Genomic DNA, 15,453 nt, shown 5'->3' on the forward strand with positions numbered 1-15,453 from the left:
GTCTCTATGGATGTTACTTGATTTTCAAATATTCTATCTATTCGACATACGGATGAAAAGCCTCCACCTAAAAATGTTCAAGAATCCGACAATGAGGCCTATATAATTAGATTAAATAAGTTCAGGGATGAATTGTGCTGTCAGTAAGAAGGTAGCCGGCGTCTTTCGAAGCACTTTCTATTCCTTCTTTGACATGCCGTACTAGATCAAGGATTTGGTAAAAACAGAAGCTATCTGCGGATGACATTTCTGCCTAATTTACTGGAATCTAGGTGTGGCATTATCTTTGCACGATCCAACTTTTACACATTGAATGCTTAACAATATTGCTTTGCAATTTCCGAGACAGGTCAATTCACTGCCTAGAAATTTAGTGTATAGTTATCGTGTGAAGTCCGTGATGAACATAAATCCGCATCCCCTAAACATGTAAAACCTCAGGGAGCGGGATCCATTAGAATCTGATGGCTGATAGGCTTGAGCTGAAGCACAGTCCCTCGTCCCTGTCCCTCCAAACTGCGGCAATTACAAGGTCAAACTCCCTTCAACTGATTGGTATCCCAAGCGAAGGCCTAACTGAACGTCGGAATCAATCACTGACATGGCTAGTGAATATTCACTCTCTGGAGGTTGGATATGGATGTCCCAACTTTTCTTGATCCAAGCTATCAGAATCAGAGGGGATATCAACTATTACTGATGATCCATGGATTTCCTTCTGCCTTGATTTAAACTTGAGTTTCAGCAACAATGAATTTGTCATTACGCCAATAGAGCTTAAGCCCATGAGAGCTCCTGCTATTGACGGAGTAAGCATAGTTCCAGTAGATGGCAGCAGGACTCCAGCAGCTACAGGAATTCCAACCTGTTGGAGCAAAGATAAAGAGGAAGGACATAGTAAGAAGAAACTGAAGAAAATGTAATAATAACTCAAAGCTAGACACCGAGTAATTGACAGTGGTCTTCTAGAGAACAGAATTTTAAGATTATCATACGAAGGTTTCTTTTGGATCTTAGATTTGTCAAAGGCACAGCCTCTTTGAATCGTAAGGAGTCAACTCAAAACTCGTATGTTTTGTTATGATTTTTTCTAGTATGTGCCCACACGCATCTGTGTGTGTGCACGAGCAGCTGACCAGTAATCTTGTTTCCCTCCCTTCTCTTTACTTGCAAAAATTATGGGGGTAACTTTGGAATGTGATTAAAACATGGCTCCGCATTCTCCAAATTAAACATGCAACTTCACACAGGTAGTTTCTGCGCATGACACAATTTTTCAGCAGCAAGATTATTATTGTATCACACGTGTTACACGTGTGTTTAGATCTTCAATATGTGACATACTACTCAAGGTCTTGAAAGATGCATCCCTGGGATGGGATCTGTTTGGGGGGCAACTAGGAAAAAAAAAGAACGAATAGCATTTCCATCAGTGATTCCAGGCAAACTTACAGCGATTTGGTAGGCGTCCAAAAGGAATGACTTACTACGAAGGAAAGAGAAGCAAGAGTCTTTCCCCCTCCCACAAGTTTGAATAAGCCTCGAGCATGGGTATTTAAATCTTTAACCAATGATTTGCATATAGGGAATTGATACTATCTCTTTAGCTTAATCAATTTACTTGTCTAAGATGGTAATGCACATAGAAATACTTCCTGTTCTCATGGAGAGCTGATACTGAAAAACTTACGATGTTGTATCCGAAAGCCCACCAAAGATTTTGTTTTACAGTCTTCATTGTTAACCTGCTTAGCTCCAGAGCATCGAGCAACTGCAGAAGGAGATTTAAGTTAAAAATCATAATACAACGTGCATGATGAAACATCATGGAGAAATACTAGCATCCATTGATCCAGAAGTCCTCACATGATTTCAAAGGCTTAACATACCCTAAAAACATGACAAAGAGCAAGAACTAAAAGAGAAACCCTCTTAAGAAGCCGCTTCCGAATTTTTGTCTCTAGACAATTTCTTTTTAAGACAGTAACCGAATAAATGGAGATGGAGGAAACCATACAGTAGGGAAGAGTGCTTTGTCTGCGTCTGGAGTTTCTTGTTCGTGGTGCTTTGGTGCTATGATTTCGAATGGATAGTTTATAGTATTATCTTGTGGTTGTCTTGTTTCCTGTATTAGCTAGCAGCGTGGTATCCCATTTTGTTGTGTGCTTTTATGTTTTTTGTTTTTTATACTGTTATCAATCCTGAGCCAGGGGTCTATCGCAAACAACCTCTCTACTTCATTTGAGGTAGTGGTATGGACTGCGTATACATTACCCTCCCCAGAACCCACTATGTGGAAATACACTGGGTATGTGTTATTGTTGTACATGATCTTTTAGAGAAAGTACTCGTCTGTTCCAAACATCCTTTACTACAATGTAATAACTATTTCCATCCGTTGATTTGATTCAAGTGTTCGCAAATCTTAGCATTACAATATACTCAGCATGTGTTCTGAAAGCTAAAACCTTAAGACCAGAACAAGAGACTGTTTGTCCAATCTTCCATAGAGTCAGAAACTGAAGCCAGGTTACTCTAGTTCCAGAAAAGAAAGTACATGAAAGCTGTGAAAGTTGCTAATAGGAGCGAAGCAAAACCTGAGATAACCGATCATGCATCAGTACAATAGAAGACACATCACTTGCAGCTCCAACTCCACCACCAATAGCTATTCCTACATGTGCTGATGCCAAGGCTGCAGCATCATTTATTCCATCACCGACCATAGCTACAACTTTCTGATCCTTTTGTAGTCTGCTTACAAATTTATTCTTTTCATCTGGTTTGACTCCATAATATACCTGCGTTCAGCCATCAACCTTATTGGCATTTTCTCGTTAACTGATGTAGAATTCGTTGTAATGTGTTTCAACAAAGGTCAAAAATTGTTTAACAACTATTACTTCCAAGTAACAGCTAGGTTTCTTAGGATGAAGAAGGAAAACTTGTCTTTGCTACCTTCACCTAATGAGAATCTGAAATTTAGAAACTAACATAAGGAATAATGATGAGAAGGAATCTGTGTCTCGTCCTGGAACGAAGAAAAATAGGGTATAACTGGGGGATTAGAATTTTGGCCAAAACATATGCAAATTCAGATCTGCGCATGTTATTAGGCAGAGAGATGTCAAATATTAATCAATTATCAATGAGAGAGACGTCGTTTTAGCTTTAAGACCGCTATGCACCTTGACTTTAGGCTCTCTGTTCTTTCTGCTATATTAGGAGGAAGCCCCACAAATTGATCCATAAAGTTGGATTATTCAACTTCTATTCAATTTGAAGATACTGAAAACAGGAGATCTTCTATGCATAGTGATAGTCGCATATCTTATCCTTTGCAGAACACCTAGTTTCACGACTATATGGCTCTCTCTACTGTAATAAATTTGAACGGATTATCCATCTCACATGAAAATCTTTAGAAGGGAAGGGAACAGGAAAATTTGATTCACCACATTTCTATTTAGTTAGGCACTATCAACTGTTGAATAAAAGGAATCAGATGCTAATTTCTATTAGCTATCATGGACTAATAGATTGGCCTTAATTTCTACTCAGCACTTCTCCATAAAGAGCCTACATATGTACCAGACCTATAGAGAAACCAATCTAAATGAGCTAACCCTTTCACATATTTCAGTGTAGTTCATATATTGGTGTGGCTCACCCCATAATAAGCTGTATACTCTTTTAAGAACAAACTCGAGAACTGACAGCTAAGGACTTGAACCATTCTTTCTTATCTTACTAGATAGGTAATGAATGACGCAACTTACAGATTCTGTAAGTAATGATGCCAGAGACTTAAGGTCTTATTATTATAAAGCCCATAAAAACTTCCTCTTATCAGTTTTAGACAATTTGCTTTTACGATCTATGTTGTTCTCTTCAGAGCAGCAGACACGTCCTATCTTTAGCTATATCCTGAGGAAACATCAGGTCCACCTTGCAGCCTGTAAACATACAAAGAGGTACACAAAGAACAGCCCCTAACTATTTTGGAGTTTCTGGTCTTAAAAGAGTAGAAACTTCTTACATTTTCCTTAGGGATGCCAACAACAGATGCAACGTACTCGGCAGCATTCTTTTTGTCGCCAGATAGTAAATAAGTGCTAATCCCTTGTTTCGACAAAGATTCAACAACATGCCTTGCGTCTTCTCTGATTTGGTCCTCAACATAAATTAGACCAGCAAGGACGCCATCAACTCCCACATATACTACCGATTGATTCTTTAAGTCATCAGATTCTTGGAACGGATTCTCAAGAACTCCATGTCTGCAAAGTTTGGAGTAGTATCAAAACATGACTGTATTTAAGAAGGATATTAAGATTGTCCAACTCCAGACCTCACTTGGTGGGAATTCACTGGGTTTGTTGTTGTTGTTGTATTAAGATTGTCCAACTGAAAAAGACAATCAACTAAATACAGAGAGAAGAAACTACCTTTTGACCCACTCTAGTGTGCCAACAGAAATCCTTTTATTATCAATATACCCTACAGCACCAGATCCAGGCTCCTCCATGAATGTTCCATCAAAAACCTGCATGGACGTATTTAAGAAATATGAAAACCATTCACACTTGCTATATATTGACAGCGGACACAACAAATATCTAAGCCCAACAATACCCATGGATTTAACAATGAAATTGTAAGGCTTTAGTTTCCTCTGCATCTTAATGCTCAGCCAGCACAAATAGAACATAGCATGTGTCAGATAAAGGTGAAGAATACGAGAGCGGGGAAGGCTGACACAAAAGAATAAGCAACACAATAACAGCAACCCTCTTCCTCAACTAAGCCTGATTAAGACATAGTTAAACTCCAGCTAGTCTAGAGTAAGATAAACAAGCGACACAGCAAATAATCATGGCAGATTTCACTGCAGATCTAAGTAAATAAATAGATCTTCTCTCCAACAGCTTAAACTTTAGTGAGATGGTACATGCAATGAAGGTATGCAACATCGCATGACAGCAGTTCCGAGTCTCACTGCTATCCACCAACAAAATGGTTCCATAGTCGAAGCAAAAAAAACATGCCTGCACATGAGCTGGCCGTTGCAAACTTAAACAAATAAATAGAAGTGTTTATCTCTAACAACTTAAAGCTTAGATGATGTTTACACAATTCAACAGATTCAAGATGTGTCCAGGGGCAAACTGAACCTTGTTAATTGAAAAAAAAGGTATATTCGATTCCATTCGACTATTCTAATGAGGGTGCTAGACTTTATAAAATCACAATTTGGAGAACTGTACAAGTTCGTTGCATAGTGCAGATGACGATATACTAAATGTCTTAAAACCAAATTATCATTGCTTCGCCAATGTGTGTGCGCGTGCATACGTGATAAGAGAAAGATAACATGGAAAAATACAGTTAATATATCATGCAACTCAAAGGGCTAAGATTCTCGAAGACAAAGTTCATGTGCATAATCTGGATACCGTTCCTAAAAAGAAATAGGTAAACACTGAAAAAGGAACACTGAACCTGAGAAGTATAACATGGAAAAATACTGTTAATATATCATGCAACTCAAAGGGCTAAGATTCTCGAAGACAAAGTTCATGTGCATAAATCTGGATACCGTTCCTAAAAAGAAATAGGAAAACACTGAAAAAGGAGCACTGAACCTGAGAAATACCTTCAATTTTGGAGAATTTGCAGACTGAGCAGCCTCTACAATTGCTTTTCCAATTGGATGATTCGTATTTGATTCAACTCCAGCAGCAAACTTCAGAATATCAACTTCTGACCACTGATAAGGTGAAGTCGAATCTTGTCTGCACCAAAACTTGGGTCATTATTTCCAATGAATACCATTGACACCTTTTCTTTTACTAGAAGGTGTCTCAATTTCCCTTAAATTTTAAACATTTTTCACCTTTCAAAATTCTGTTATCAAAGAAAAAAAAATCCAAAGATTGACCACTAACATCCAACACCGGAACTTAGAAAGCAATAGATGGGAGCAGCATAAAAAAGACGACTAGCATAATGTAGAAAAGGGAGGACAGAGAAAAAGAAGTGAACAGCTAGAACAAGAGATGACTTGGCGATGAATATAAAGGTGGTTAAATGCACACTGGTTGCTCTTATTCCATCATGCAGAATCACATTCAGGATTTTTCTCTTTCTAGCATATCCATCATTCAAATAATACAAAACAAGTATATGAGAAACAAAAGTTTTGTCCCACATTGGTTGAGGGAATAGGTTGTTATCTCCTTACTTATTCTTGGAAGCTCACCTTAATGCTCACCTCATAAGCTAACTTTTGGTTAATTTAGACACAGGGTCTATTTTCTTAACATGGTATCACAACCAAACCCATCCTAATTCTTGGTTTACCCAATATTGGGCCATATTATATCGTTCAGGTGTAGATATCTAAGTGCACGAAAAGGTGCTAAACCACATTGGTTTGAAGAATAGTTGGAGGATGGAGTGTTGTCTCCTCATGAGCTAGTTTTGGAGTTGGATTAGACTCAAGGTCCATTTTCTTACGAGAAAACAAATAAGAAGCACTAACACTAGATACTTTTCTTGTGGGTGTCCGCATATCACGAAGTCGTAGCCAAGGTAAGAGAGAGACTCCGGAATTTACCCATTAGATAGTGTATTCTTAAAACAAAGTCAATCCATTAACAAGTTCTTACTTTTATGATTAATAACATATTATCCAAGGAAAATGCTATAAAGAAGAATCAATTTCCTCAGTTGCTACAGCCCAAAAGTTGGACACATAGTATACATGTGACTGACCTCTACAATGCATGCAGAACTCACTGCAGTCTCCCTGAATAATAAATTCAAGGATTTGCATTATTTTGTCTTTCCACGTTTCAATCACTATTCATTTCTTCCTGACATTTTTCTCAATTAATTTTTTTTTTAAAGTATCTTGACAGAAAGTACTTTAATCATGTATAGTCAGATCTATAGGATAAAGAATGCAAGGATGGAATTATGGAAATACACAGAAAACTTACTCCTTTCATTCTAGTATGATAGTCTATGTTTGCACAACATGCCTATTAAGTGAAAGAATTAAAGTGTGAATCGTAAAGTTTATGTTAGAAAACATGCTGACCTTACTTCTTATGAGTAGGAAAGAAAAAAATTTACTATCAAACAAAATATATTTTTATAAGAAAAAATGGGTTTCATTTTTTTTTTAAGTTAAATATAATGTATCAGCACTTTCCTTTTTGCTTTCCTTTTTACTGAAGAAGATCAAACTATCCTTTTCAAGAAAGTGGATTGCATTTTGGAACGCCTAATACAGCCAGGAGAGACGTAGTATGAATACACTAAAGTATGCACTCAACCTTGCATCTGCATATTCTTGATGGCCTTGACCTTGAGACACAACTTTGGTCACAGTTGGTCTACCAATAGTCAGTGTCCCAGTCTTATCAAACACAATTGTATCTACCGTTGAGAATCTTTCTAGGACACTTCCACCACGCAAAAGCAAGCCTTTAGTGGCACCAAGTGAGGTTCCAACCTTTACACAAAAATGTCTAAAATCATTAGTATGCATCAAGTGTTAGGACCACCCCTGGAATTACATGACAGTACAGTACGATACTATATTTCTTTACCATCACAGCAGTAGGAGTGGCAAGACCAAGTGCACATGGACAGGCAATAACCTGCAACCACAAACCAGAAACTAATAACTGTGAAACAAAGAGATATAATTATAATCATCGGATGTAAGCATACCCTTGCCCACATGATGCAAAAAAGAGCATTAAATTAGAAACAATATGGAAACAGCAGCAGTGGAGAGTCAAAAAGATTTTACAGAAGGATTACTCAATCAGATTTGATAAATTGTCTTGCTGGACGTCGCGGAATATGCCAAACTTGAACCTTGTGGGTGATTATTGAAAATCAACTCAGTACATACAAGTTTATACACTAACATACCATCACAGTACATGAGAGCTGCAACGCTAGCGAAACAGCACTTCCATGATAAAGGGCAGGAGGCAGGAGGCGAGCACCAAAAAGATTCCAGAACATAAATGTGGCAGCAGAAAGCGTCATTACCCCATAGGTAAAATGCCCAGCAACCTAGTAAATAGAAGCAAGTTAAGCTGTTTACAGGACAAGCCTACAAATCAAATTCCTTTTGCAAGCAATATTAGAGTCATTTGGGTGAACCACATAAATCTCCAACTGCCACTATTGTATACTTGAGGAAACATAGGTTTAAAATGGAACCTTGTCAGCCAACCGCTGTACAGGAGCTTCTCTACTTTGTGCTTCTTCTACTAATCTAACAATGTCCCCAATTGCAGTTTCACCACCTGGTCGTCGCACTTCAACAGTAAGTGTTCCATTAAGGTTTATACTTCCTGCTGCAACTTCAGCCTAATTCATAAAAATAACCTATCATGATATTATACGAATTGAAGAAGAGAAATCAGATAAAACTTTAAACTGGAGATCTGATCACCCATAAAGCAAATGTTTAAAAGAGGAAAGCAGTAGGTGATATGAGAAGATAGGCTGACTACCCCAGTTAATTTAGTGACAGGTAATGGCTCCCCCGTAAAACTTGATTCATCAACTGTGCTTCTACCTGCCGTGACAATTCCATCAGCTGGAACACGGTCCTGAATTTCAACAAACAGTAAATTCAATTGCTGTTGTTGCTAATTCTGATCAGAATATTTCTATAGATCAAATGTGCATCATTTTACACTTGTACATAACAGAAGAGAGAGATTGACAACACAGTCGATTCAAGTAAGAACTTCCCAGCTCCACAAGAAACAGGTTCAAGTAAACCGAAAGGTACAATGCAATGTGAAGACGATGCACAGCTTACTTACCCCAGGTAAAACAATGATCTGATCTCCGACTGACAGACTGTTAGAAGGAACTTCAACACTGGAGCTCGATTCCCCTGAATCCCCAGTGACCACAAGTCTTGCTTTAGATGGCAAGACATTGAGAAGGCCTGTCATGTCGCTTGTGGCTTTAATTTTAGCTCGCTGCTCAAGGTTTCTTCCAAGCAAGACAAAAGCAATCAACATAACAGGTTCCTCAAAGAACGTTTTCCAACCCTAAAGGAAAGGTCATTAGATGAATGCTAGCTGCAGGTATAACTGATCAAAGCTGACAACAATCTCTCTGAACGACTGGGAAGCAATGCAATACTTTACTGCAGGAAAGTTCTTTTACTTTTTTCTTTTTAAATGGCAAGTATTACTGTGCTACAGGGAAAGCTCCTAAAGGCTCCACCTGAAGAATACAAGGGATTCTTATTTGTAAAGATAATTGGCCGCATGTTTTTTATTAGGAATAATTGGATGCACTTAATAGAGGATGCTTGCTTCTAAAGCTCATTGATTAATATCTATGTTTACGGATTACCCCATTTTCTAAATAAATAGACAGTGGAACCTCAACAAACAATAGAACATATTTACACTGCAAGCCTTCCTAATTGGATGCACTTAATAGAGGATGCTTGCTTCTAAAGCTCATTGATTAATATCTATGTTTACGGATTACCCCATTTTCTAAATAAATAGACAGTGGAGCCTCAACAAACAATAGAACATATTTACACTGCAAGCCTTTAGGAACTTTAAATAAGTCCAGTCAGAGCCTCCTAGCTTTATTGTCCGATATATTCCCACCAATATTCTGGTAACATTCAGTTTTGCCTTACCATGGATCATATTGACCATCTAGAAATTATTCCATTTGATAATATTTAGGTACATTATACATAAAATTCAGCAGGTAAAGCAAACGTGAAGGCAGTACAGAGCAATACTATGAGAGCACAATGCATCATTTTCGGGGCATGATAGTGGTTTTAGGTTCAGATTTAAGTTTTAGGGGTTTGTATAACTTTATAAGCTGCTATTTAAGATTTTGGTAAATTCATAATGATTAACAGTCAAAGGGCTTCTGGATGAATAGATATATTCTAATACTCCAGTATTTTTCCCAAGCAGGCAATCCTGGCAGAACCTGATTACATGATGTGTACGCCTCAAGTCTTTATACGAAATGTTTATCCACCGTAACAAAGTACAAGATATTGGTAAAAATAGTTACCAGTGTAGGTATTAAGGCTGCCATTGAGCTCACAGCAAACGATGACAAGGCCCCAAGACCAACTAATGTGTTCATGTTTGGTGATCCTTTAATTAGGCTTTTCAGACCATCAATAATAAGTTGTCGACCAGGTACAAGCAATGTAAACAGAGATAGAGTCATCTGGAAACCCGTGGAATGAATTGCATGGATCCATGAAGCCTTAGCTCCAAGGAAATGAGAAAGATGCCCAACAAGGCACACTGCACATAAAGCCCACGAGACCACAAGCCCACGACCTGTTAAAACTTAAGGTTATTAATGGTGGTTACTACTTTCTGATCAACAAAGTCCCATACATGTGATATCTCAGAAAATGGCTGGAAAGGGAGCTCCTAAGTAAGGCAAGTACCACTTTCTTTCAACTGAATACGCTTTGCATTCATCTTCTTCTCAAATATTTCAAAGTAGTTTTCCCTTCTGGAATCTGCATTAAATTAGACAATGTCACGCTGATACACATGGAAATACTTCAAACAAGAAAGTGCTATGCAATCATAAACAAAGTGTTGGGACAAAACTGGGAGACTCAACCAAAAGCATAAAAACAACAAAATTAGTCCAACTCTTCTAAACAAGTTTAGTCAGGTTGAGTCTACACAACTGCAAACGGTGGTGTTGTACAAATCAATTCATTCGGGAAGTGTTTATCAGCAATCATGTTCACAACTGCATCACTATCGCAAACATTTCCATAATCATTTAATGTACCTTGATTTTGATTAGGCGGGAGGCAAGGGGACACAAGTGAAGGGAATTAGTTCTCCAAGATTATACTTCCAAGTAGAAAAGATTTGGAAAAGAAGTAAATGGTTGGGCACTGAAAAGCAGATCCAGGAAATTATTCGTAAGTGCATCCACTTAAACTATTCTCTAGTTTGATTATCATGAGTTGCCTTATACTTACTCCTTTCCATCGCAAACTTTATGTTCCAAAAACTACCTAATGCAATCTACTTCAGTCGCAAGAATCACCTCAAAGTTTCTTTTGGTCGTTCTGCCTTCCTACTTTTTATGTAGAATTGTGGATCAACCCTAATTAAGGAAGTGCCTTTTAACGAATAGGTTAATTCTCCACAACAGTTCAAGTTAACCAATAAAAAATTAGACATCATATGTTTTCTTTACAAGGTAAATAATTTTATTAACGTGGAATAACTCCCATATACAAGGAGATTACTTTTAAAGGTAAAGAACCCACACATGACTAGTTATCATAAGTGATTGACAAGATAAACAGAGGATCTCTTAGTAAGTTAAACATTACACAAACGATATACAAAATGGAGGATGTGTGAAACGAATAAATCATAAATGCTGAAGATGCTTCACAGTTCTAGTTTATACGATTAAATGTTCAGGTTAGTATTGAAGTGTTTATATGTATCAGTTTTGTGTTTTAGTTCAGATATTTTCAGCTGAAAACTGAAATTATTCTCTTAGTTAATGATGTGGCCAGTGAATTGATTGAGCCATATGCAATCAATTGATGAACCTCAGGTACAGGCAGTTGTAATTGATGAAGAATCTGAAACAATGGCAGAAATGGAATGCGTAGATGCAAAAAACATGAGTAGAAGACTAGCAGCAAGTTTTGACTTTTTGCTTAGTGCTTAAGCATATGCAATAAGCGACCAGAGCAATGCGGTAACCAGCTAGCCTTTAGAAAAAAGATTGATGTGAATTTATGTATCTGATTTTTGTGCAGATTCTTTGTTTTACATGATCTGTTATCTCACAGCAATACAACCCAAATTGAAGGCAGAGTTCCATGTCCAGAAAAAAGATACTATAAGGAGGAGACTGAGAAGGTTGACCAAACTTAAGTATTGTCTAACGACTAGAGAAGAAAACAGATTACATCATCACAATAAAAATTTTGAAGTTCACCAAATTTTCCCTGCCAACAAGTTATATAATCTTACTACAACAAAAATTTCACAACAGTTACAAAATGACACCATAGTATCAGATTACAGAACCTAAAAGATACCCTTCACTTTCATAGTAAATGGAAACGATACAAGGACACAAATGGCATATCCTTAAAGTTAATGCCTTCATGGCCTGAACTACTACAGAACTTTTATGGAAATATGGGTCCTATTAACTAATAACATTTATAAACTTGTCTCGGTACAATTATCCAAAATGCACGAGCCTCCTCATAGAATTTCCTCCCTTCAACAAATCCACCAATTCTTGCCGCAGAAACTCTCACCTATAGATGAAAAGGACCTTGTTGTCAAAATCAAAATCATTATTTTGACCTAATATGTTCTATTTTCATCAAAGATGGGAGAAGTGACTAAGAGGTGCTGCTGAGAAGGGTTTTAGTCAATGTAACAGGGACATACCATGAAGGAAAGTGGTTGCTCATTTCAAGAAAGCTTTTCATGATGAAAATTCCCCTTCAATGGCTCTCTCACCTGTCAATTTACCCACCAAGCTTCACATAAGTAACAAAACCCCAAGCGTATTGCATTCTCTGATCTACTTGAAATTTAAGAGATGCCAATGGACCAAAAACAAGTATATATTCTTTTTGGATCCGGGAAAAGTATATATTCGTTCATTTAGCACAAAACCAGAGACAAACTCTTAAGTTAAATTCATACTCTTAAGACGAAAAGCAATATCATTCAGCCCCGATAAAAGAGAAAGAGGGACAGTGGATGGGTTTCAGTTGTATTTTTAGTTCATAGCTTATTCCCTTCCTTTTTGATCAACAAGAACATACCCAGTGAGATCCCACAAGTCAGTATTCCCTTCCTTTAAATCAATAGTGTGAAACTATGACTCGCCTTAGACTAATAATAAACAGGGAAACAATGTCAGGCTGATCTAAAATCACTCTAAAAGAAATAGCGAGGAGCAAGTTAGGTTCTTGTAAACAACTGTCTGGTGATCTAAAGCTACACATAGGCAAAAGTACCAAATCTGGGGAACCTTGAGACGGTAGAAAGACCAAGCACCAAAAAGACATTGCAAATTTGCAACTGCTCTTGAAAAATCATCAACAACAACACAACTGTTGAAGATGTACAAAAATCCTGAATCTTATATGAACCATCTATTTACTTAGTATAGCACCTGTCCAGCATTTGAAGTGTTAATCGTATTACTTTTATATACAACTATAGCTAACTGCTAGTAGTGCAAGCATATTCCACATTTGGAGATTTTCAACGAAATCGTTATGCTAATGATACAGTAGTGATAAATAATGGCACTATTGGAATCACATCAAATTAACACCAACAAAAACACTAACCTCGAACATTAGATTTGAACCCATGGGTACTCAAATGCTTTGCAAGAGTCTCCCCTAACTGCTTTTGCCAATTCGGTACAACCTTCACCTCAGATACTGGCCACACTATTGCCGTCTCCGTTGTGAGATTTACAGTAGCAGAAGAAACTTGTGGCTGTTGATAAAAAATTTCTTTATGTCAAGTGAAAAATACTAAAAAATAAAAGAAATAGAAAACATGTGCACTAGGAATACAAGTAATAAAAGAAAACGCTAGGTAAACACAGAAATATCTTTAAATTATGCACGCAAAAAAAACATAGAGAACTGAACAGTTCTTGGGGTAGTTTCTTTTCCACTCTAAACTACTAGAGGATCTCTACATGAAGAGAACATATTCTGGGCTTATGGTAGCTAATCGTGTCTTCGATTAAAGAATCTGATTATCTAGGAATGTTTCAATGTGACCTGAACCAGAGGCATATTCAGACTTCTGACTTGGTGGTTACAATGTCCCATGGTACCCACCATTCCTTTGTGACAATGGATACGGATTTCATTCATAAGAGTGTGTGCATATTTTAAACTACATATAGAGAGTTTGAGTCCACTGATTAGGATACGTCCACGGTTGGAAACATTAAATACTCCAGGACAAGTAAGACTATAGTATATTTAGCTTTTCCCTTTGCTACTGAGAGCTAATAATCATTTTGATACAATTAACCATTTTCATAAGCATCAAACAGTCCAAGAGTCTACTGCAATAACTTTTGGCCTACAGCATAAACATGAGATGCTTAATTGAAGAGAAAGACCTAAGTTGGAAGTACATTGAACACTTACTAGACTTTCTAAAATTCTCTTCACGCTCGATGCACAGCCGCCGCATGTCATTCCCTAAAAATGCACAGACAAATTTGTCGAACATTCAAAGTTCCGAAACTACAGATATTGCATTATCCATAAACAAAATGGAGAAATAATACGAGTTTACTTACGCTAACATCAAGGATAATAACTTCGGAGGACAAAGCAGATATATCTTCACCCGTTTCAGCAACAACACTAAGATTTTCCTTACCTCCATCCGTCGCACCATCTCCATTACCACCACCGCCGCCGCCGCCATTACCACCGGAGCCATCATTTCCTCCACCATTAGCAGCAAAAGAAGCCGCGGAGCTCGAAACACTCCTCAAATCCTTCCGAACCGGCCGCAAACTCGCCGCTCCCAAACTCCTCGATATCAAAACCGGTCCGAACCGGTTCAAACCTCGAATCTCACTGTTACACACGGCTCGAAGATGACGCCGAGCGAGTTGACTCAGAAGTAGAAACTGAGTTGGCCTAGTAGAAAAATGGCGATGGAACTGAGAAATTACAGGACTGCAATTGCAATTAAGAGTTCTCGTTGCTGCTAAACGAGAAATTGCCGCCGGTGAAGTAAGTAGTGAAGACTCCATTTGCAGATCTTCAGTGACGTACCGTACCGTACCGCCGGTGAGGTCAATAACGTAATATACACGTAATGGGAAAACTGGGAATACTTGGCAGTGACTCTATCACCTTTTACCTCCTCATCATTCGGATTATGATTTATGAAGCAGTAGAGGGGTAAATGTGTAATTTCATGATTAATAAAAATTACACTATAGGGGTAGGTGGGTGTTCGAGTATTTATTGTTCACGTGTAAGTAGCCCACCAACTACTTCGCTATCTTTTTTGGGGGAGTAATATATTATTTTTAAAGTAAAATAAGATTAGTGTTTTGACTGTTTTCATTCGAGAAGGCAACTTTTAAGTTGAATATTCAAATTAACGAAATTTGAAGATTTATATGTTTGAAATTTAGTTTTTTAATTACTATTGAGTTTTATATTTTTTTCATAATCTATGTATCATTATTTGATCTGAAATAAATTTAAAGAGAAAAATAAGACTTTTATAACATAAATTTTAAATATTAGTGTGGTTGAAAATTATAAATGAAAATTTTTATTTCTAATCATAAAAATGTTATATTCTTTTAGTGCAGATTAAAATGAAAAAAATATTA

General features: G+C 37.3%; 1 protein-coding gene across 1 annotated transcript; it reads right to left on the minus strand.

Annotated features, from left to right (window-relative positions):
• Positions 1–74: 74 nt before the first annotated feature.
• On the minus strand, positions 75–14,990 carry LOC107840034 (copper-transporting ATPase PAA1, chloroplastic). Its single transcript, XM_016683738.2, has 17 exons — positions 14,395–14,990; positions 14,240–14,293; positions 13,415–13,568; positions 10,493–10,567; positions 10,102–10,379; positions 8,862–9,095; positions 8,544–8,642; positions 8,248–8,397; positions 7,951–8,097; positions 7,620–7,670; positions 7,344–7,522; positions 5,657–5,795; positions 4,449–4,546; positions 4,040–4,280; positions 2,598–2,801; positions 1,691–1,771; positions 75–865 (listed from the first exon to the last, which is right to left on the minus strand). Exons 1-17 carry the CDS (start codon positions 14,857–14,859, stop codon positions 617–619), a joined length of 2,898 nt encoding a protein of 965 aa, XP_016539224.2. The 5' UTR covers positions 14,860–14,990; the 3' UTR covers positions 75–616.
• Positions 14,991–15,453: the final 463 nt, after the last annotated feature.

Source organism: Capsicum annuum, chromosome 8 (assembly GCF_002878395.1).
Source record: "Capsicum annuum cultivar UCD-10X-F1 chromosome 8, UCD10Xv1.1, whole genome shotgun sequence".
NCBI lineage: Eukaryota > Viridiplantae > Streptophyta > Magnoliopsida > Solanales > Solanaceae > Capsicum > Capsicum annuum.

What these genes read in the sequence shown, in the direction of transcription:
- LOC107840034 (XM_016683738.2), bottom strand. Translation starts at nt 14,859, where the DNA reads ATGGAGTCTTCACTACTTACTTCACCGGCGGCAATTTCTCGTTTAGCA. An exon ending in AGAGAATTTTAGAAAGTCTA is followed by an intron (nt 13,569 to 14,239) that starts GTAAGTGTTCAA and finishes TTTTATCAACAG; the next exon opens with CCACAAGTTTCTTCTGCTAC. An exon ending in GTTCAAATCTAATGTTCGAG is followed by an intron (nt 10,568 to 13,414) that starts GTTAGTGTTTTT and finishes AATTTAATGCAG; the next exon opens with ATTCCAGAAGGGAAAACTAC.